Raw genomic sequence first — 24,455 nt, 5'->3', positions numbered from 1 at the left:
CTTGGATAATTATAGCCCCCTTTTCCCAGTTTTCCTACTTTGCTATATATATATTGTTTTTTTTTTGAAATGATTGTAATTAAGAAAACTACCAATGGAGATTTTTCTTACATGAGAAAATGCCAAGGCCACAATATAACTTCCATAGTTTCTTCCACCTACTTTCTGAGTTAAACAAAAAAAGTTGAAATGCTTGGCATGCTTTAATCCCACTCTTTAAACACCAGTCAGTCCTATGTATAAACAATAGTGCTTGTTAGTTTCAACAAAAAATTTTTTTTAAACTATTTGAGGGGGAATAAAAGGATTTCAGTGTCCTTGAAGAAATTTTTCTTTTTTTTTTTCATAGATAATCAAGTAGCATTTAGGCTTAGACATTTGTTTTCTGTTATATAACATCATTTAAGTATCTATTTCCTTCTGAAATACTAAACAATTTGTAGTATATATTTAAATTTTTTTGAAAGTCAGCAAATTTTTAGTGTTTTAGACTAATAGAAATAATTAGTGGTTTCGAGGTTGTGATTCTTGTGTAGTGACAGTAAAAATGAACCATTGTTTGTTCGTATGTGTATACAGAAATACACTTACACACATATCCATCAAGTATGCCTTATGTTGATTGGAGGGAAAAAGTTTACACAAAATAAAGAAATTAGACTTTGATTATTGTACAAATATTATAACTTTGAACTATTTTGTCTATTTCTCTTGCATATCATGTACTTAGCTGTGGCAGGTTTAATTGATATTTAGGAAGATTCCTGATTTTCATCTTTTTCCTGAGTAACCTATTTTAGTCTTATAGTAAATAATAACAATGCAGTTAGTTATAAGGTAGAATGAACTTCAGTTATCTTGTGATATTAGTGAGCACAAAGAAGAGAAAAATATGGGGGAAAAGAGTGATAAAATATTTGATGTTTCTCTTAATAAGGTCTGATGTGGGCTTTGTTGTTGATAGGAAGGTTTCTTGCTAAGAACTGAAAAATAAAGATAAAACATAATTATATCACATATTTATAGTTAGCACTTTCATCTAACATTTAAGACCAATATAAGTATCCATTTAAATTTAAGATTTATTACAAGAATAATTACCCGTTTCATTTATGGGACAGAAGTAAAAATCAGTGGTTGTTAATAAGTCATTCTGCTTTATATTGGAATAAAAAATAATGTACTCAATGATTTCCAGATTTTCTTACTCCCAGTGCATTGATTTCAATTCTAACAATTGCCATTTCTTTTCTTTCTTCTTCCTCCTCCTAACCTGTTCTTGCAGTTCTTTTGTACTATTGTTTGTTCATTATGTATGTATATATACACATAAATGACCATATATTTACTGCTTATGAAGAAACTTCAAGATAGGTTTAGAACATGAAAAAAAAAGACATACAAGCAAAATCACTTAACTTCTCTATATAGTGCCCTCTGCTAGATTCTAGGTGAGATTAAAGTTCAGAAAAGACTTGGCCCCACAATAAAAGTTATAGATTAGGAAGGAGATATAATGGTATGTTCACAGATAACCATAATAAGAAATTAAATGCATAAGAGATAAAAAAGCACAGTGCATCGTTGGCTCCAATAAGGGAATGTCCATTAACAACTCAGAGATGGCTTTTTTTTGGATGAGGCTAATATTTTGAATTGAGTTTTAAAATATGAATAGAGATTGAGCAAATGTGGAGTGTTTTGTTAAAGGAAGACTATTCTAGGCATAGGGTCCAGCATGCTCAAAAGAATGGATGTGAGAAACTATCATACCCTTTATGAAAAATGGTTAGCTAGAGATGAAGATGGAAAGATATAGTAGTGGTAAACTGTGGAAAGTCTTGAATGTCAGGTGAAGATATCTGAATTTTGCATGGTAAGCAATAAGGTCCGCAAAGAAATTTGATCTAAAAAATGACATGCCCAGATTGATGAAGGAAGAAATTAATTATGACCATAGTATAATAGATTAATTGGAGGTGGAGAGTAGAACTGACAAGACATGTTAATATGTGTAATAATCCAAATGCATGATGTTGGAATTCAGTATTGAATGCTGTGGTAGTGGCAATAGAGAGGAAGGGTTAAGTGTGAAAAAATTTTGCAAGTCACTTCCATAGAGCGTGGCCACTGATTGGATGTGAGAAATTATGTAGAAGAGTCAAAGTTGGCACCAAGGTTTTTAATGTGATTTACAGGTGAATATTGGTATAGTAAACAGAAGTTGGAAGGAGGAACAGTTGATTACTGCAGAAAATTAGATCATTAAGAGAAATGAAGACGCATAATTGGGCAGCTAAACAAAATGGCAATTTACTCAATAGGGATATGACCAGACTTTTTCCCTTAGGGTCTGTGTGCTCAGTAAATTTTGAATGAATTAATTTTTCTGATATATTTCTTTTTGAGAATTATGTTTAAATATTGGTTATATACATAACTCATTCAAGATTTGTAATATATTTGATGATATTTGGATTACAGATAATAGTGATATAGAAAGCAGATTATTTTGTTTATTTATGAGACCCCCCCAAGCAAACTTTATACTATACTCTAATAATAATTACATTATCTTTTGTGTTGACCTTGTTTATCTTGTTTTTTTCAGACCTGATCTCTTTAACTGGGATAGAGTTACTAAAATGTCCCCAGTTGAGAGACTGGAACATGCTTTTAACAAGGCTCAAAAGCATCTGGGAATAGAAAAACTGTTAGATCCTGAAGGTACTGTACAAGATTTTAATTTCTAATTTTTAAGCATATTAAGGCATTTTTATAATTTGGAAAATTGGGCACAATTGCCATTCCTTTGAGAGGCATCATATATTTGAGTATGTTAAAATTTTTTATATCACTTTGGCAGTAAACATACTTGTGGGCCCAATTTGAAAAGGAATGTGCTAAAATATTTCTTCTTAGCTAATGTAAGGACCCTTAAAAAGGTTGAAGTATCTACTGTAGTAGTGGGTCATTTATTTCTTATTTGTAATTATTCTTCTCCTGGGAAAAAAACCTTAACCTTTGGGAAAATGTGATGATTAAACAGCTTTCTCTATATAATTTGATATGAGTTACCTTTGTTTAATTTGAAATGTAAGACCATGTGTTTCCACAGAGATTTTTTACTTAAAATATTTTTCAACTATTCCTGCCATTTACTGAAATGACACACATTTCAATCAATAGGTGCTTTAGGACTAATGCTTATTTTCAGCTTCTTAATCATAAATGCAGATGTTATTATTCGCTCTCTATTTTTTTTTCAGCTACAATATTGAGGTGAGGTGTGTGTGTTTATAAAATGTACTATGTGTAAATAACATATAGAATTTGAAATTTAAAAATATAATTTCTTCGAAATACTATAATTCACTACTTTCCTATGTAATATGTAGTAACAATCATTTAATTTTGTTTAGTATTGCCAAAAATTTTTGCTAGAAGAGCCAACATTCAACAGCCAATATCGCCACTGTGAATGTGGTCATGTTATCTGTGCACATGGATTAGGGATATTTTTGAAGAATTTTCTGGGTGGGGAATAAATAAAATTAAATATTTTTTATGTTTTGCATATCATGCAGAAGGGAAATTTAGTGAGTTCTAGTATTTCAAAGAATTAATTTATTAACTTCATATGCTATTGGCTAGGTACTATTCATGTGCAAGCTGGTAGATTATTATTTCTAACTTTGAGTGATTACTCCAATATGTTCCTTTCACATATTTTACATGAGAAGTCTAAGCTATTTCTTATTTCCTTCTATTTTTAGATGTTGCTGTTCAGCTTCCTGACAAGAAATCCATAATTATGTATTTAACATCTTTGTTTGAGGTGCTTCCTCAGCAAGTCACCATGGAAGACATTCGGGAAGTTGAAACTCTTCCAAGGAGATATAAGAAAGAATGTGAAGAAGGAGAATTTACTGTGCAAGTAAGTGTGTGGGAATTCATAGATCTGTAAGCTACTTTAAAGGTCAGTGTAGTCCAACTCTCCTTATTATATATATGAGAATATTGAGTCTTGGAGTTATCAAATGACAACTTTTTCTCCTTTCTAGGTGGCACAGTGGATAGAGCATTTCAGAAAGATCTGAATTCAAGTTTAGCCTCAGACTCTTACTAGTTGTGTGACCCTGAACAAGTCATTTGAACTCTTTCTCAATTTCTTTAAATGTAAAATAGGGAAAATAATGACATCTTCCTACCAGAGTTGTTTTTAAAGATCAAATGAATTAATGATTGTAAAGCATTTAACATAGTGCCTGGCACCTTGTAGGCTTCTATAACAATGCTAGTCATTATCATCATCAACATCATCCTTATTATTACTATTATAAATATTATTCATATACCTATGAAGTGTCAGAGGTATTTTCTAAGACTTCTAGCTCAATCTCTTTCCTTACTACCATACTTAGTCTTCAATATTTAGCTTCTTTCTTGGCGTTCTAGTTTTTCCCTCCAAAATAATAGAATTAAAAACAAAGCCAAAGCAAGTATGCCATTAAAAAGAACTCTTTTGCATTTAACATGGTATATTCTGTTATTCTAATATGTGGTGTGGTTTTTTTTTTTGTAATAGAATGCCAGCTCCCTAGATCTCTACTCACACAGCTACCACCTTAGTTCAAACTCTCATTATCTTTCCATTTGACTATTGCACTAGTTTCTCAATTGGTCTTCTTGCCTCCAGTCTCATCACTCTAGTTCATTCTATGTGCTGCTGCTGAAATAACTTTCCTTAAGTACATGTGACTCTTCTATTCACTCAGCCAATTCTAGTGGCTTCCTACTACCACTAGGGTAAAATATAAACTTCTCTTGTCAGCTTTTAAAGCCATTTTAACGTCTTGTCCCAGACTACCTTTCCAGATTCCTGACTTCTGATGCCCAGCCAAATTGGCCTTCTCTATGAATTTCACACTCAGGACACTCCATCTTCCATCTCTTTCCTTGGAAGATTGCTATGTCCTCTTAACCTCCTGAAGTCCCTCTCTTTAAAATTCTTCTCTAGCTGCATCTTTGTTTCTTGCAAGTCATTTCTCATTCCCCCCAACTGACAGTAATCCCTCCCAAGCTACCTTAAAGTCAATTAATTTGTATATTTGTATTACTAACTTGAAAATTATGCTCCATATTTTTATATGCACATCTCCTCCATTAGATTACAAACTCGTGAATAGGGATTATTCTTTGTATGTATATCCTGCTGCCCAACACAGCTGCATAGTAGGCTATTAATGAATACTTTCTGATTGACTGATTTTTCTCTATGGCTTTATGGCCTCTATTTGGAAGGTAATGCAGTATAACTCTATATTTTAAAAAAGAGAACTGCGTCTTATGTCAGGAAGACTGTCCCATACCTAGTAGACAGTTTCTAGCTATGTGATATAGGGAAAGTTCACCCTAACATTAGTTGTTATGAGCATAAGTTACTTCTGTGAACTTCACTCTACTTATTTCCAAAATGGAATAATAATGCCTATAGTCCAGTAGTAAGGCTAAAATGAAATAATAAATGATTAAAATGCTTTGAAAATTGTAAGTCAGGATGTAAATGTCAGCTGCGGATACTGCGGCTATTTGGACGCCACCTACTATCACTATTACTACCTCCTCTTTTTTAGCATCAGTTTACTCAGAGGGAATTGTTCAACTGGACAACATTTTCAAATGAGTTCAATAAAATATCCACAATCTGACCTGTGGTTTTTTTTTCCCCCAAGAAGCTCAAAGTGTCCGCACATTACAGGGCTTCCTACCTTTTCTCTGTAGTGAGAGAGGGACATTTTAGAGAGGCAATGGTGCACATGATGCAGTAAGAGATTGAATAATGTATGTAAAGTCGCATAAGGGAAGAAGCAAGCCTCAAACCCAGCTCTCTTGATTCCCATTCCAGTACAATTTTCACTGTCCTACGTGGTCTCCATTCTGTCTGTCTCCTTATATTTTGGTTTGTTTTAAAGCGGCTTCCTTGCACGAACTGCCAAAAAGGCTAGTGTTTATTGTCTGAAGTGATGCTCATTTTCAGGTATTGAATTTCCTTTTACCATTGAGCTTTTAAGTAGAGTGGTGTGATCTGATTCCTTCCCTTTAATTTTCATTTGAACAAAGGAATCTCGGAGTAAAGAAAATACAGGAACCAGTCAGGTGCTCACTCTGGGAGTATTACACTCTGATAATATCAGGGCTTTTTTTTTCCTTCCACTCTAGCCATGTGCCAGGGTTATTTGGGTTCTTAGTTCAGCAGGGTCCAAGTTTACAGGTGCCAATTAAAAACTGATGTAAAATGTTCAAACAACATAAAATGCTTTCATCTTGCTTAGGATGGCAACTTTTTATTATATGATAGAGATCCAGTCTCTCATCTTGATTGACTCTTACTCTTCCTTTCTGAGCCAAATAATAGTTATCTTTCTGATCTTGCAAGGACTTTGAAATCAAAAGGCATTTTGAAGGATTAGAAACTTCTTTTCTTCCATTGGAAGGAATATATTGAGATATTGTTACTCCCCACCCCCAGCCTACACCAAGTTTCATTTATTTATTTTCAGTTGAGTATCTTTTTTATTTTTAAAGAATGAAACAGAATTTATAAAGACCTTTTCGTTTCTTAGTTATATTGCTGTGTGAATTTATCCATGTAGAAATTAATCTTATTTTTTGACTGACCAGTTCTCTAATTCATAGACTCTTGGTTGGAAAGATCACATTGTAGAAATTTTGGCAGGTTGTCATCCACTCTTTTTTTTTTTTTTTTAATAATTTGAGTTTTGAGAACTCACAAGGAGGTCCCATATATTTTGTTAAATGTTTTCAATCATTGGAATTTCTTACTTATAGTAAACTAAGGTATCCCCTATAACTTTTCTTTTGCACCTATTTTTTCCTCCCAGTAGATAAGAGTAAATCTATTTCCTTTTCTTCTTGACAACCTTTCACATACTCAAAGATAGCTTATCATACTCCTCCAAATCTTGTCTTGGTTTATCCTTGACAATCTCTTAAATCTTCTTCTATTGACATACTTTTTAGACCATTCATCATCTTGTTGACTCTTCCTTCTACACTTCTTAAGGTGTGGTCCAAGTCATTGTATAATGTTGACTTAAGGTTATCTTTAAGTGACTTAGTGTCCCATATTTGTGAGGATTTTTTTAGATAAATGACATATTTTGGAGTTACTTCCCATCATGTATTTTATCAATTGATTTTTTAAAAAAAACCAAAGTACAGGACTTGAATAAATTATGCCAGATTAGTTTCAGCCCATCCCACCTTGTTAGATCTTTAAGAGTTATTTGATTTTAAATAGTATTTACTACTACTTTCTTTTTTTTTTTTTTAAGAGAACGAAAAAGATCAGGTATTTTGCTTCCACCTGGATATAAACTTAGTTCTTTCTAGTTCTTTCTCTGGATGCACATTTTCTCTCCATCATGAGTCTTTTGGGATTGACTTATATCACTGCATTGCTGAGAAGAGTCCAGTCTATCAAAGTTGGTCATCACACATACATTGTGTCTGTAATTGTGTACAAATTTCTCCAGGTTCTACTCTTCTCACTCAGCATCAGTTCTTTTAAGCCTCTCCAGGTAAATATGAAGACTGCCTGCTCCTCGTTTCTTATAGCACAATAGTATTCCATAACATGCATATACCACAACTTGTTCAGCCATTCCCCAATTGATGGGCACCCCCCTTAATTTCCAATTCTTTGCCACCACAAAAAGAGCTGCTATAAACATTTTTGTACATATGGGTCTTTCTCCCATTTCTATGATCTCTTTGAGATATAACCCTAGGAATGATATAAACCTAGCAATGATATTGCTGTATCAAAGGGTATGAAAGTATTTATAGCCCTTTGGGCATAATTCCAGATTGCTCTCCAGAAAGGCTGGATCAGTTCACAACTCCACCAACAATGCATTAGTGTTCCAGTTTGCCCACATCCTCTCCAGCATTTGTCATTTTCCTGTTTTGTCATCTTAGCCAATCTGACTGGTGAGATGTGGTACATCAGAGTTGTTTTGATTTGCATTTCTCTAATCAATAGTGAATTAGAGCATTTCTTCATGTGCTTATGGATAACTTTAATTTCTTTTTCTGAAAACTGCCTGTTCATATCCTTTGACCATTTATCAATTGGGGAATGACTTGTATTCTTATAAATTTGACTCAATTCTCTGTATATTTTAGAAATGAGTCCTTTGTCAGAGACATAGGTTGTAAAGATTCTTTTCCACACTTTTCTTTTTAGAGAGATGTTTTCCTCATTATAATGTTTTTCTAATTCTGCTATTTTCGTTTTGAGAGAATTATTCATTTTGTCTTCTATCTCTCTCATTTTGTTTTCAAAGTTCCTTTTGCTCTCATCTAGGAGAGCCTTCTGTGCTTGGGACCCATTCCCTGTTGAAGTTTCAGCTTTGGGTGTGGAGTCCACATTGTCTCCCTCTGAGGTTGGTTCCTCCCTCTGAGGATAGTAGGACTCCAGAGTCTTTGTCTTTGTAGTCTGCTTTCTACCCATTTTGAGGCAGGGTCCTAGTCACGTCCTTCCTCTAGGATCCCAAGCCTTTACTGTAGAGGGTTTTGCCCTGGGCAAGGGTTACTATGTTTTCAGGGTCAGAGGGGGGGTTTGGAGCAAGTGGGGTTCACTCTGTCATCCTTGTCTTTGGAGGTCCTGAAAGGGGCTTTTTAAAAAAATTTCTGGGCTATGAAGTGGTAGCCCCGGGAGTGTTTGCTGTCCAGGACAGGGGCCCCTGTATTTGCTTCTTTCCTTGCTCTTTCCAGTCCCAGCCCTTTGGTGATAGGCCTGGTAGTGGACCTTGTGGTTGGTGGGAAGACTTGCCCTCTGAGTTGATCAGGCCCCTTCCCAGCCTGCGTCTGCCACGCAGCGCCTTCCCGGCCTGCGTCTGCCGCGCAGCGCCTTCCCGGCCTGTGACTGCCGTGCCGCCTTACTACTACTTTCAACATTATATTGAGCGGTTTTCCTGTGTTCTTCAGAGGCTTGGATAACATGTCAAATTAGAATAGACCAAGTACAAGATTCTTGTAGTGTGTTAGTGAGTTTTCTGTGACATCAACTAATTAATCAATATTCTTTTGGCTTTGCAGAACAGCCAGTTAAGAATCTTTTTCATCATACTGTTATTGAATACTTATTTGTCTATGGTGTTTACAAGGTTCTTATTAAATCTTTTTTCCCCAAACCTTGAATATATTAAGCTAAGCTGCATCTGCTGTATTACACTGATATCTATCATAATAGGTGCATATTGTTTTTTAAAAATTAAAAAAAAAATTTTAGTTTACATCATTCATTTCCACAAGATTTTGAGTTAAAAATTTTCTCCCCATTTTCCCTTTACCAACCACCCCAAAACAGTGATCCCACTGAATATCCCCTCCCCCATTCTGCTCTCTCCCATATCTTCCCCCATTCCCCCTCTGACTTTCCAGTAGGGCAGGGTGGATCTCTATGCCCCAGTGCCTGTATATCTTATTTCCTAGTTACATTTAAAATAATGATAATAATAATAATATATTTTTAAACATATGATTTTACATCTTTGAATTCCAGATTCTTTCCCTACCTCCCTCGTCACCCACCCTTTCTGGGAAGATAAGCAATTCAATACAGGTTGTACACGTGTAGCTATGCAAAACATTTTCATAGTGGATACATTGTGAAAGACTGACTATATTTCCCTCCATCCCATCCCACCCCCCACTTGTTCTATTCTCTACTTTGATCCTGTCCCTTTTCAAAAGTGGGTGCTTACAACTTTCCTCCCCCCCAGCCTGCCCCTCCTTTCGTTCATCCCTCCTCTCATTCCCTTCCCCCCTCCTCTCCTGTAGGGTGAGATACCCTATATAGTGTGTATGTTGTTCCCTCCCTAAGCCAAATTCATTGAGAATAAGTTTGACTCATTCCCTTTTGCCTTCCTGTTCTTCCCCTCCATTGTAAAACAGTTTTCCCTTGCCTCTTCTATATGAGATAATTTACCCCATTCTATCTCTCCCCGTCTCCACTCATTATATTCCTCTTTCACCTCTTAATTTCACCTTTTAAGTATCATCCCTTCCTATTAAATTGGTCCTGTGCTCTCTGTCTATGTATACTTGTAGACATATATACACACACTCACATATGTATTCATATGCCAATATACCCTCCTATATAGACATACATATGTATATATACACACATATACATATGTACACATATATATTTTCATATATATATATACATATTTCTATTCCCTTCAACTATTCTCATACTGAGAAAAGTTTCATAAGTTACAATTATCATTTTTCCATGTAGGAATGTAAGAAGTTCAACTTTGATAAATTCCTTATGATTTCTTTTCCCTATTTACCTTCTCATACTTCTCTTGCTTCTTGTATCTGAATGTCAAATTTTCTATTCAACTCTGGTTTTTTCATCAAGAATGCTTTGAAAGTCCTGTATTCCACTGAATGACCATATTTCCCCCTGAAACATGATACTCAGTTTTGCTGGGTAGGTGATTCTTGGTTTTAATCCCAGCTCCTTTGGCCTCTGGAAATCATACCCCAAGCCCTCTGATCCTTCAGTGTAGAAGCTGCCAGATCCTGTGTTATCCTAATTATATTTCCCCAATTTTGTATTCAAATTGTTTCTTCCTGGCTACTTGTAATATTTTCTCCTTGATCTGGGAATGATAACCCAGTTAAAAAGTATTTGGGTGACAAGATGGTTTTGGGTATCCTTGACATTAAAAAGGAAATTTGAAGAAAGGTAGGTTTCATGCTAACATAATAATAATAGGTAGCATTTAAAGGGAAAGGAGGCATTGTAGTGCTTAGAACTGAACTCCGTGATCCAGCGTTGACCAGGGAAGGATCAGTGGTATCAGGACCTGCCTCCTTTTGGACACTGCTTCCTTGTTGTAGTCTTAGAATTACATTACTATCCTAGGATACTATTTCTGTCTGGCTATTTCATAGTCACTTTAAAGCAAATGTATCTTTGTCACTAGGTAAATAAGGGGATAAACATTTATGTCGAGTCTACCATGTTCCAGACATTGTGCTACGTGCTTTACAAATATTATCTAATTTGATCCTCACAAAACCCCAGAGAGGTAGGTGCTATGATTAGTTCCTGTTTTACAGTTGCAGAAACCTGGGCAAATGGAGGTTGTGACTTGCCCAGAGTCACACAGCTGATTAGTTATCTGAGGCTGAATTTGAATTCAGGTCTTCCCAACTACAGACCCAGTGCTCTGCCCACTGCATACCACCAAACTGCTTCATAAATGAACTTTAAGAAATTACTCACTATCTCTAGATTTTAGCTTCCTTTGTAAAATAGAGATGCATTTTCCTATATGCTCCCTGTTTGTAGCGGTGCTGTTCTTTTAGTAGTTATTCAAGCTTGAATCCTTGGAGTCATTTTTGATTCATCATTCTCCTTTCTCTCTTAGATCCAGTATATGAGTTCTTTAGTTTTCTTGCAAAACGTTTCTCATGTATCTCTCTCTCTCTCTCTCTCTCTCTCTCTCTCTCTCTCTCTCTCTCTCTGTGTATATATATATGAGTGTTTGCATGTATGTGCATGCACATGCATGTTCTGCCCTCATTATAGCTTCATTAGCCTTTTTGAGCCTCACATTACTTTACTGCTGGATGACTGTGGCATTCTTCTTTTTGCTTTCTCTGATTTCATTCTCTCTTTACTTTTGTCAATCCTGCATATTGCATCTGGAGTAATTTTTTAAGAACAGAGTTCTTTGGGGTATGGCACCCTTTTATTGATCAAACTTGTAATGCTTCTCTGGGGCCTGATGTTTAAATTTCTTTGTGTGCTTTTCAAGGCATTTTATAATGTGATCCTATAACTACTTTAATTCAGTTCCATCAGAAATGAAGCATATGGAGTGTTTAAAGCATTAGGCTGTGTACCTTCTAATTTTCATTTCCACAACACACCAGCCAAACTAATTTCATTCTGTGTCAGGCCTCTCTCTTCCTGATCCTTCAGAATGTCCTCTTTCTACATCTCTGGTTCTCCAGTTCCTCTGTTTTCTTTAAGATATAATTTTAGACATAACTCTTTTATTAATGTTTTTCTTATTTTTCTCAACCTTACTTATTGCCTTTCTTTTCTGTATTTAAGTAGCATCAATAGTCTGTAATATACAATCTCTTAATCATTTCTTGGCTTGAATATTTCTCATGTATTAGTCACTTTTCCCTAACCGTCAGGAGACAGTGACTATGGGGCTCCACATTTGGTTGGCATATCATAAATATTGATTGGTCAATTGAAGGGCTTCATCTTTAGTGATAGGAAGCCTTTTCTATTCTTTGCAAAGATGTTAATTTCCCTTTTGTTTTTATAGGCTGCAGCAGCAGAAGAGGAAGTACATGAAGGTTCTAGAGCTGAGACCCCCAGTACAGTCACAGAAATGGATATGGACCTTGATAGTTACCAAGTAGCTTTGGAAGAAGTTCTGACATGGCTACTTTCAGCTGAAGACACATTTCAAGAGCAAGATGATATTTCTGATGATGTTGAGGAAGTCAAGGAACAGTTTGCTACTCATGAAGTAAATACCTGTACTTTACTATGAGGAATCATCAAGCACATTTTTCATTACTTTATTACAGAGGCTTTTCAGTGGTGTTTGTTTTCTTTCCTAAATTATGCTCTTTGGAAAGGTCATGGCATATTTTCAGGCTTGTGATATTTAAACTGTACTTTGTTATGAAATTTGAGGCGGATGATTAACTGAGGATTGGAATTGGATTTAGGATTTTAATCTTATTATGAATTGTATAGGTCGTAGTAAGACTGTTTGAAAATTAAGGCACAGCTTTCTTAGTCTTAAAGTATGTTATTTAAAAGGAAGAAGCCTCAAAGTTTTTTTTTGTTCTTTAATGCGATTTCCTTATTTGTCGATGCTGCAGGAAGTACCATATTCAATTTTGTCTTAAATCTTAATTTTACCAAGATAGCAATTGTTTTGTGATAGGAATCTGGTTATCAGGCACTGAATTAAATGAAAAGTAATTAAAAGAAATTTAATACAACAAATATTTTAAGTCCCCATTGTGTACAGGACACTTAACTGAGTTCTGGGAATACCAAGACAAAAGTGAAAGTTCTGCCCTGCAAGAGTTTCCTTTCTATTATTGTAATAGTGTGTGTGTTTGTGTGTGTGTGTGATAGAAACTTTTTAATGATTGCATAGTTTTTCTGTGTGGTGGACTTTTGATAATTGATTTCATTCATTGTCCTTTAGATATGAAAATAACTGAAAACAGTCCTGTTTTCATGTATTATTTCTCATGTTATGAATTTATTTGTTGTAACTTGTGGTAAAGGAGTCAATACTTGGAGGAGTCAGGACTTGTGCTCATAAAAACTGTGTTCATTTGTTTGCTCTACTATTTCGAAGCAGTATAACTTGAGGCACATAATTTAGCCACATATTTCCTTAGTTTCCTGATTTGTGAATGTGGGGATGGTTATATTATAAACTTCATAGGATCATTATATGTTCGGTGTTAACCTTAAGTACAGCGCTATTTCTTATTGTTCCTTAACATGACCAGTGAAAAATATCCATTTATATATTTTTTTCTTAAGAAATGTTTTAATATGAGAGGATTCTGGGAAGATGGTGGAGTCAGTCAGAAAATTCCAAGGTCTCCAGATTTCATCCAAAGATAGGACAAAATAGTGCCTTTGGAGGAACATAGAGGGGTACAAATAAACAACAGTTGGGGCAGAAAAGTGGTCCTCCTGAGACAACCAGAGAAGATCTGAGGTTTGGTCCCAGTGAAATGTAAACACCTACAGGCAAGTGCCATTGAAACAGCAAACACTAAGATGTGGGGCTACCAGGGTTGGGAGGTAGCTTGACTGCAGCCATAGGAATTTTCACCTCCTCGACAGTGTGGGGAGTTTGGGTGTCTGATCAGGGGAGAATTGAGGGAATCTCTCCTGATAAGGGATGTCAGGCCCACCTGTGCCGCTGAGACATGGCCCTGGGCAAGAAGGAATCAGAACACACATAGTGGGTGCAGAAGCAGTGGGAAGGGACTGCTACTAGCTGTGGGCACTTAAAGGAAGGCAGAATTCTTGGTTTTAGCTCCAGAACAGAGGGGAGAACTAAAGGAGGGTCTGAGGCTGGAGACACCATTCACCATACCTCAGGATTAGAGGTAATTACAATAACAATCTGCCATGGGGAAAAAAAAGAGCAGACAAAGGAGTCATCTTCAGAGGAGGATATTGAAGCAAAAAAAAAAAAAAACCTAACCCAACAAGTAACATCAAATGGCCACTTGCCCAAAAAGAATTTATAGAGAAACTTAAAAAAGACTTTAAAAATCAAATGTGAGAGATTGTTGAAAAATAAAATAAAAACAACAAGAAAAATTTAAGAAAAACAAGATTATGAAAAGAAAGCAACCAACTAGAAGAGGAGATCCAGAATGTTTTTTTTTTTTTTTAAGCAATTGGGGTTAAGTAACTTGCCCAAGGTTACACGGCTAGTTTTTTTGTGTGGGTGTTAAGTATCTGAGTCTGGAACTCATCCCGGGTTCTCCTGGCTCCAGGGCCGGTGCTCTTACTCACTGTGCCACCTATCTGCCCCTGAGATCCAGAATCTTAAGGAAGAAAACAACTCTTTGAAAATTAGAAATGGGCAGGAGGAAGCCAGCAAAGTTACAAGAGACTACGAAATAACAAAAGAAAATATAAAGAATGAATACAAGAGAAAATGAAATATCTCATAAGAAAAACAATTGATCTGGAGAACAAATTAAGAAGAGAAGGCACAAGAATAATTGTACCACCTGAAAGCTATGATAAAAAAAAAGAATCTTGATGCAATAATACAAGAAATAATTAAAGAAAAATGTCCTGAAGCATTAGAATAAGATGGGAAAGTAGTAATAGAAAAAATCCACTGATCACCACATGATAGATAGCCTACAAGTAAATCTACAGGAATATCATAGCTAGATTCTGAAATGCCTAGTTCAAGGAGAAAATATTACAAGCAACAAGAAAAAAATAATTTAAATATGGTGTAGTCACAATTAGAATCACACCAGACCTAGCAGTGGCTACACTAAAAGACCACAGGTTTTGGAACATTATATATTGAAGGGCAAAGGGACTGGTGGTGTGGTTGAAAATATCATACCCAGAAAAGTTAAGCATAATTCTGAATGAACAAAATGGATATTCAATGAATTGCCAAACTTTGAGGATTTTGTTGCAAAAAAGACCCAAAATCAATAGAAAATTTGACATGTAAGATCCAAGAGAATTATAAGGTAAACATCAAAGAATAATTACAAGGTACTCAATAAGGATAGATTGTTTATTTTTTATATGAAGCAGTGTAAATTGTATATCTATGATTATTGTTGGTAATTGGGTAGTTTGGAAGAAAGATTGGGGCATAGATAAAAAGAGTAATTATCTTATGTAAATGAGGTGTGAGAGGAAGAACTGACGCAGGATTTCTGTGGGGGAATAGGTCTGGTAGTTCTAGAACCCCTACTCATTGGAAATGGGTTAAAGAGGGAACAATAGGTATATATCTAGAAGGCCATAAAACTTTTCTTAATTCAGAAAGAAATAAAAGGCCAAGGGAATAAGGATGAGGGAGAGTATAAGGCAGGGTTTTTGGGTGGGTGGGAGAGGATAAGGGAGGAATCTTTAATGGGGGTGGGTGGGTTAAGTAATAGGATGGCAAGGTAGTAGGTAGAAGTAAAGTAGAGGAATCAGAAGGGATAGGAATTAAGAGATACATAAAAACATAAAATAAAGATAACGAGTAAAATTTATTAGGAAAAAAACTGGTTGTAATCATGATCTCAGACCAAGTTAAAGCTACGATTTAATCAAAAGAGAAAAATAGGGAAATTTCACTACATGTCAGTCATATTAATATTATTTTAGATTGTTTAAAACAACTAGACAGTATGAGGTTGGAATATTGCTGTTGTATAGGAAATGATGAGTTGGTAGACTTAGAAAAATATGGAAAGACTTGGACCTATGAAGGAAGAAGATATTCACCCTCAGAAGAAGAGGACAATAAATATAGTATGATCTTATATTGATGCATATGAATGTATATGTCTCCATATGAGTTTGATTATAGATATCTAAGTACATATAAGGATAAGTATGTGTATATATGTATTTGTGTGTATATGTATATTTGTATGCATGTATGTGTGTATATATGTATATGTGTGTGTGTGTATATATCCATGTTCAATTGTAGAATTCTTACGGTAGGAGGGGCAGAACGGATTGAAAAAGAACAAAGTAAAAAGTGCACAGCAGAAAACACAGGAAAACTTACAAAGAAGCAAAGAAAAGATGGATAGCTTGGAACATAATGTGTAATATTTATTCCATAGGCTTTCTTTTTTTTTTTATAGGCTTTCTTGAAATGGAAATTTATTGCTGTATATTTTCAATCTTCTCTTACATTCTATTGTGCACATGGCAGTGCTTTATTCATTTATTATTGTGTATTTAAGTTTAAAATAAATTAAAAAAAGAAGTGTTTTAATATCCATTTTAAGAAACTTAATACGTAGAAATTCACAAGATAAAGTATTTTCTGTTGAAAAGCATAATTAAATTTTCTTCAGTCTTCATTTTTTTACTCACCCATTAACAAAACCCTTGTTAAAAGATATAATGTAGAAACTAATTTGGAGTAAAATAGATTACTGGTGGGTGCTAAAATTGTTCAGTATGACAGTATTTGATTGTTTTGTTGTCAATTTGATCATTTTAAAAATTGTTCTTGGAGCGTCCAGGTAGCACAGTGAGTAAGAGCATCGGCCCCAGAGTCGGGATGACCTGGGATTGAATCTGGGCTCAGATACTTAGCACCAATCCAGAAACACCTGGCCATATAAACTTGAGCAAGTTACTTAACCCCAATTGCTTAGGGGCAGCCAGGTGGCTCAGTGAATAAGAGCACCGGCCCCAGAGTCGGGATGACCTGGGGATCGAATCTGGGCTCAGATACTTAGCACCGCACCCAGAAATAACTGGCTGTGTAACCTTGAGCAAGTTACTTAACCCCAATTTATTTTTAAAAATTAATAAATAAATAAATTTATAGTTGAGTGAAAGTTATATTCTCAGTATATTTGTGTATAAAGATAGGAATCAAATTTAAAACCCCAGTTTCTTATAAAAAAATGTTTTGAAGTTGAATTTGTGCATGTGTGTATATTTCATTTTAGCCTATGTCTTGTGTAGTAAGGGACATTGAGGGCATTATATTATTCTGCAGCATTAATGTCTAAACATTAACAATTTATTAAGTTTGTTTAGAAAGAACAACCCACAAAGCCTGGTAATGTTGTCTTTCCAGGAATTTATGATGGAGTTGACTGCACATCAGAGCAGTGTTGGTAGTGTCCTGCAGGCTGGAAACCAACTAATAACACAGGGCACTTTATCAGATGAAGAAGAATTTGAGATTCAGGAACAAATGACACTTTTGAACTCTCGGTGGGAAGCTCTCAGAGTAGAAAGTATGGATAGGCAGTCCCGGTAAGTTATAGTCAGGATGCCTCTGATTTTATTCCTTGGACTAACCTGGATAAAGTAGTCTACATGCCATATACATATACACATACACATACCCCAGCTATTTAAAACTAAACCTGTCACCAAATATTCATTATTTTCTGTTAAAAAGCATAATTAAATTTCCTTTAGTCTTCATTTTTTTCCTTACGCATTAATAAAACCCTTGTTAAAAGATGTAACGTAGGAACTAATTTGGAGTAAAATAGATTACTGGTAGGTACTAAAATTGTTTAGTATGATAGTATTTGCATGTTTTATTGTCAATTTGATCATTTAACAATTGTTCTGAAGTTGGGCTTTTTTTTTTTTTTTCGGTGTATTTCATTTTAGCTCATGTCTTGTATAGTAAGGGACAAGCATCATTTCATAGCAACTTCCACCTATTTAATAAACAGGAATTCCTGATTCATGAAACAATTATTTTATTATGAATTATGGGTGGTTCTCAATTCAGTTCTTTGCCTGCATTTCATTGACTTGGGTTTATGGAGAGAACAAAGGTTTAATCCTCAGTGCTGCTTCAGATAGTCAGAACTGGGTGTGTTATTTTGTGCTTTTCTGATGCCTGGGTTTCACTTTTCCTGTGACAATGAAAGAACCAGTGGGAGTAAATCTGTGTTATGTTCTTCTGTGGTCAGGCTGCATGATGTACTCATGGAGTTGCAGAAGAAGCAGTTGGAACAACTCTCTGATTGGCTGACTCTCACAGAAGAGCGCATTCAGAAGATGGAAACTTGCCCCTTGGATGATGATTTACAGTCCTTAAAGAAGCAGTTGGAAGAACATAAAGTAAATCTGTGTAGTATTTCTTGTGTACCATATCAAATACGAGAAGCAGCATTTAACATTCTAAAAATTCACTGGTTTCTGTCCTAAGTGGAAAGTCCCTAAAATGCCCTCCTTTTGTTTAGAAACTGAAGGCAAATTTCAGGGAACATTTCTATCCTCTCATTCTTTATTCTTTTCTTGTATATGCAGAAGAAGGAATGGATTGTGAGGAAGAAAAGCACATACTTAATTGTAGCCTTAGTATTTTTAATGGAGATTAATGTTTTATCTCTCCTGCACAAAAATCAGGAAATGACTCCTCGTTAAGGTCAGGAACCATGAACTTGCTGATGATTGATGGTAATAATGCTGAGGAGATAACGGGCTATATTCATGGAATGGAACACTTTGTCACCCAGATATGTATTATTCTTAATGAAAAGTTGATTCACATTAATTTTATTTATTTATTATTGAGTCCAATTGTTGATGATTTAGTTTTGTTGAAAAGGAAAAATTAAGGTATCGGCTTTTTGGGAGGTATTTCATTGTCCCATGATCTTGTTTGCAGTTTCATGTGCTTTTCTCTTTTATTGTTCAAAAGTATATTCAAGGTGCAAGGAAGCTAAAGCAGAGAATTTTTGCTTTTATTCATATAAATGCATCCTCTGAATTATGGGAAAAACAGATGTTTTTTTGTTACCTCTGTTTTTTAGGGGGTGGTGAAAGATCCTGAAAGAAGTTAAATGATTTTCTTAGATTCTTTTCAGTTCTATCTTTTTCCTCTCTGCTACTGAATCTCTAAACTTACTAGAAATTCCACTGTCTTTGTAGTCCCCCATGTAGGATACTGCTTTGGACTTTTCTGTGATTACTCATTTGTAGTTTCACTAAATTGTATGTACATTCATTTTACTTATGTCATCATGTTCAGTACTTCTTAGACTCCCCAATTAACTAATCAGTCAATTCATCAAATGTCTGCTGCTTATCAGGCATTGTACTAGGCATGGGGAATGTGTTAACAGAAAAATGAAATATTCCCTATCCCTAAAGAACTTAGATTTTACTGTGGGAGAACATGTACACAGATAGCAAAGTACTACATTATTGCAACTTAGATACAAAGTAATTTTGGGTAAGGCATGGGCAAAAATAACTTAGGAGATTAGGAAATGGTTATTGTTGGTGATTGTACTTTTGTTGGGTTTGGACTTCAGTGTCTACGAGGCAGAGGTGAGGAAGGGAGAGCATTGCAGTTGTGGGGAACAGCCTGTGATATGGAGGTGGGAGATGGAATGTCATGGGGAACAGCAAGCAGGCTAGTTGGATTGGAATTTTTAGTGGGTTAGGGGAATTAGTATGAAATTAATCTTTAAAGTTTACTTGGATACAGACTGTGAAGAGGCTTTACGTGCCAAATAGAAAAGTATGTATTTTATCCTAGAGGCAGGAGGGAACCCAGAGCAGGTGAGTATAACATGGTCAGGTCTGTATTTTAGGATTTATTTTATTTATTTATTTTAGTTCGGTAACCATAGAGATTGTATTAGATAGAGGAGAAGTGGTAAAATCTCAGGGTATGACTTTGGTTCTGTGTGTGGAAAGTTCCAGATATGAGAAATGTTTTAGGCTTAGAATCTGCAAAATTTGGTCATTATTGGATATGAAAGGTGAAAAATCAAGAATGACTCCAGTCTTGGAATTCTAGGTGACTAGAAATATCATGGTGTCCTCAGGAGAAATAAGAAAGTTAGGAAGATAGCTAAACTCCTACTTGTATCACTGGCATCCCACTCTTCATTTTGTTGGGCTTCTTCTATGCTTCATACTTTTAGATAGGTCCTAGAAAACTAGTGTTGACTTTTTAATGGAAATGTTCATGACATTTTTTAGATTTTCAAATTGCCTTGATTTGCCTTGGAATTTAGAGATGCGTTGAGTATTGGTTCCATTAGTAACATCGTTAAGTTAATGGTTGGAAATTTAAATATGTTGCCCCATTAAGTGTTTTTAATTACTAATGAAAACTTAGTGGATTTTTAAATGGGAAAATATGCAAGAGTGGGTATAATAGTTGGTCTATTTTTTTTTCTTCCCCCAGGAATTGCAAAATGATCTTGAGACTGAGCAGGTGAAAGTAAATTCATTAACTCACATGGTTGTGATTGTTGATGAGAACAGTGGAGAAGGTGCTACAGCTGTCTTGGAAGATCAGCTGCAGGTAAATAGTTAAGCCCGTAAACATCTGGTCTTTGACTCAGGACTTATTTGAACCTCTGTCATCTTTTGTTTAGCTTCTTAGCCAACTTAAGATTTTACATGTGTGTTCTTGTCTTGGGCCATAGACAATCTCTAATAACTGCTCTTTGAATATAATGTTTCCTGCATTTGAAAAGCCAAGATGTTGATGACTTTTAGAGAAATTGAGGGGTTTGTTTTGGTGAACTGTGAATTTTCTGATAGATATTAAACTGCCCATGTTATACTATTGCACAGAATCTTAAGAGTTGGAAAGGACCACCCTCCCCCACCCCTTGAACATTTAGGTAGATTTGTATTTGAACGGGAAACTCCTATGATATTATGTTGATGGCATCCATTAGTTCAGACCTCTCTCCTTCTGGTAGTGGTTCATATTCCTTTCATACATGTCTAATTGTTGGATGTTTTTACTGACATCAGTCAATTGGTAGTGAGCATATATAAAGCACCTCCTCTGGGCCCTGCACAGTCTGCCCTTCTGAAATATTTGATTTATTAATTGATTGAAATGTCCATTCCCTTCTCTACATTTAGAATACCATAAATTCAACTTTTGGAATACTTTTTTTGGGTATTATGAAATTAAGTATGCCAACTCTACCAAGCCTATGCTTCACTGCTCTAATTCTCAGTGTATTTGAAAATAAAAGAGCCTTTCTTCTCCTTACGTAGCTAAAACCTTCAAAATCTCTTTTCAATAAATACAGTTAAGTGAGATTCCTAGTACTAAGCCCATTTGGAAAAATCACATCGGTCCTTATTAATTAACTGAACAAGCATAAATGAAAAGTGGTTGGATTATTGAAGATATTATTTGACGCAATATAAAAACAGATAAAAATATTAACCTTTGTTGAATACTGATTTAAAATAGGGGAAAATATCTTCTGACAAAGGTGACTTTTTTCCTTTATTCTGAAATGTACTAAATACATTTAGTGCTCTTATCCTAAATGATTGTGGTAGAAAAGCACTGTATTTCTAGTCAGTAGATCTAAATTTGAATTTGGCCTCTGCTGCTTAAAATCTTTGCTTGTGTGACCGGGGGTGGGGGGGTAAGGGGGGGTGGGAGGAGAGAAGAGACACACACTACATTCTCTGGGCCTCAGTTTGCTCAGTGTTGGACTAGATCAGGGATTTTTTACCTTGTAGTCCACGAACTTGAACTAAAATTTTTGAAAAAAAATTGATAACTATTTCAGTATTTCAGTATAACTCTTTTTCATCCTATGTATTTCATTTTTCTACATTTTAAAAGATTATTTTGAAATCTGCTTCATAGGCTTTATCAAGCTGCCAAAGGGGTCTGTAACACAAAAAAAGGTGAAGTCCTGGGCCAGATGCTCTCACTTTGCCTTTTTAGCTCTAACTTTTGTGCTTGTGTGATCCTGAATAATCTTTTTTTTCTTTTTGGAAGGCATTTGGGGTTAAGTGACTTGCCCAAGGTCACACAGCTAGTTTTTGTGTTAAGTGTCTGAGACCGGATTTGAACCCAGGACCTCCTGACTCCAAGGCCGGCTCTTTTCACTGCATCACCTAGCTGCCCCCCTGAATATTCTTTTAGTAAACTTGGATTGGCAAGTTTTTAATGTAATTTTATATTTTTGCCTATAAATATGTAGGCAGTCTTATGGTCATGGTTTGTACAAGGTAGAGAAAAGGCAATTAAAATTGGAAAAATAACAAGTTATTCAAGACATTTTAATGTCCTAGCAGTCCTGTGAGGATAGTCTCAGGTATTTTTATGCACAAATGCTAGATGAAGAAATTGAGCCCTAGAGAAATTAAATAGATTCTCCATGGTCACAAAGTATGTGTTAGAAGTTGAACTAGATTCCGCACAGGTCAAATCCAGAATTTTTTTTCTACATTGCTGTATGGCTTCAAACTATACCCCAAGGGGCCAAAAAAAAGTAAAGTCTAACATATATACAAAAATATTTATAACACTATTCTGTATAGTAGCAAAGCATTGGTAAATGCCCATTGATTAGGGAATGTCCAAACAAATGATACATGAATATGATTAAGCATCCTTGCACTGTTAGAAATGAAGAATGTGAAGTATACAGGGAAGCATGTTAAGTAAGAACTAAAGTGATGTCAGTGCAAATAGTTAAGCAGTGTACTTAGCTATCATAGCAATGCATACAGACAGAACAACAACACAGTAAGAACTACATTCTATATAATACAATGACAAATTTTTCTCAGAAGAAACATAAGACTGTATCATACTCTCCTATTTTTCAGCGGTAGAGGATGTTATGGAACACTGAATATACTGTCTGATTTTACTTTTATGTCGCTGACTTTTAGGGAACTTCTTTTTTGTTTCTTTGTTCTTTTATTTGAGGCATGGCTGTGTGGGTGGAGGAGGGACATATTGGAAGATGAAGTTAAAAAATCAATATAAATAATTTAAAAGAAGCAATATTATGGACAATGATACCATTTTTTGTAATTAGAATATAAATAGAATTCTTTGAAACTTCTGTTATGAAAATATGTCAAAATTTCAAAACTCCACTGGAATATAAGATTATATATTAAGTAGTAATCAATTTAGGTGCTTCCTAGATAAATAACAGGAAAAGATTTTTTGAAGAACTGTACATTGTGTTGTTTTTCTTTTTTGGAGGGGAGAGGGCAGGGCAATTGGGGTTAAGTGATTTGCCCAAGGTAACATGGCTAGTAAGTGTTAAGTGTCTGAGATTGGATTTGAACTTGAGTCCTCCTGATTCCAGAGCCCATGCTCTATTCACTGCGCCATCTAGCTGCCCCGACCATACATTGTTTTTGAGATGACTTCACTACATCTACAAGTTTATGTTCACTGAGGAAAAATTTCATCTCTTTTTCAGAAACTTGGTGAGCGTTGGACAGCTGTTTGCCGTTGGACTGAGGAACGTTGGAACAGATTGCATGAGATTAATGTAGTATGGCAGGAACTTTTGGAAGAACAGGTGAGAAACGATTACCTTCAATAGCCAAAGTAGAATTTTTTCAAAAATGAAAACTTTTATTATAATGAGTTTCAAAAAGCTTAACTACTTTAGTCTTTCCTTTATTATTGCAAATATATGTCACTAAATGAAGAAATATTTTCAAAAACATTTGAAATGTTAAAGATGTGCTAAGAAACAATACCTAATTTACATTTTAAAGACTTATTTATTCTCCTTGTAAGATGTACTTTCAAGTCTTTACAGTTTTAGCTTTGCTGCAAATTAATGGCTGTTCTTATGGCTTTCTTCAAAATTCTTCCCTCTCTCTATTTTATCATTGAAGGTTAGAGGATATATCTTTTACTTTATGGCTTTTTGGAATAATGGTTTTTTAATTTCATCCACAGTTTAATGACTAGGGTATACAATACTAACCCTTAGGTCATTCCTTGTCTTCAAAATGTAGAAATTGTAAATGATTGTTTGTTAAACCAGGTAGTGTACAGAGAACATCATAGAGTTTTCTTGGTTTAATTTATGACATAATTAGTAACTATAATTTTTGTAATCAATTAGTAAATAAGTTAGTAATTATAATTTTTTCTCCCTCTTCTGAATTATGATAGTCCATTGAGGTACAGTATATATTATTATGGTTGGGCATACTTTACCTTACTTATTAGACCATATGATACCTTAGAGTAAGGATACTGTCATCTTTTCTTGGTGTGGAGGAAAAGTAGTGTTAGGATTTACCTAGGGATGGCCATGGATTCAGGAATACTTGCACAGCTAAACTGTGAGCAATTGTCAAGTTGCCAGTCTGCATT

The 24,455-nt window shown here is 35.0% G+C and overlaps 1 protein-coding gene across 8 annotated transcripts in view; it reads left to right on the top strand.

Moving 5' to 3' along the window:
* Nucleotides 1–24,455, top strand: part of LOC138176559 (utrophin-like) — a 382,659-nt gene that overhangs the window by 286,713 nt on the left and 71,491 nt on the right. For all 8 annotated transcript variants that reach the window (XM_069107338.1, XM_069107343.1, XM_069107341.1 and 5 more), the window contains 7 exons: nt 2,612–2,727; nt 3,777–3,937; nt 12,399–12,605; nt 17,424–17,605; nt 18,283–18,433; nt 20,517–20,636; nt 23,542–23,643. In XM_069107338.1, the coding sequence (XP_068963439.1) occupies nt 2,612–2,727; nt 3,777–3,937; nt 12,399–12,605; nt 17,424–17,605; nt 18,283–18,433; nt 20,517–20,636; nt 23,542–23,643 (1,039 nt within the window). The remainder of the gene's footprint in view (nt 1–2,611; nt 2,728–3,776; nt 3,938–12,398; nt 12,606–17,423; nt 17,606–18,282; nt 18,434–20,516; nt 20,637–23,541; nt 23,644–24,455) is intronic.

The sequence above is a fragment of the Petaurus breviceps genome, unplaced genomic scaffold, assembly GCF_028583685.1.
Source record: "Petaurus breviceps papuanus isolate PSGF00001 unplaced genomic scaffold, PetGlider_PUasm1.0 89983, whole genome shotgun sequence".
Classification (NCBI taxonomy): Eukaryota; Metazoa; Chordata; class Mammalia; order Diprotodontia; family Petauridae; genus Petaurus; species Petaurus breviceps.
The sequence above is the reverse complement of the archived record's forward strand: the minus strand, read 5'-3'. Positions and strand labels throughout refer to the sequence as shown.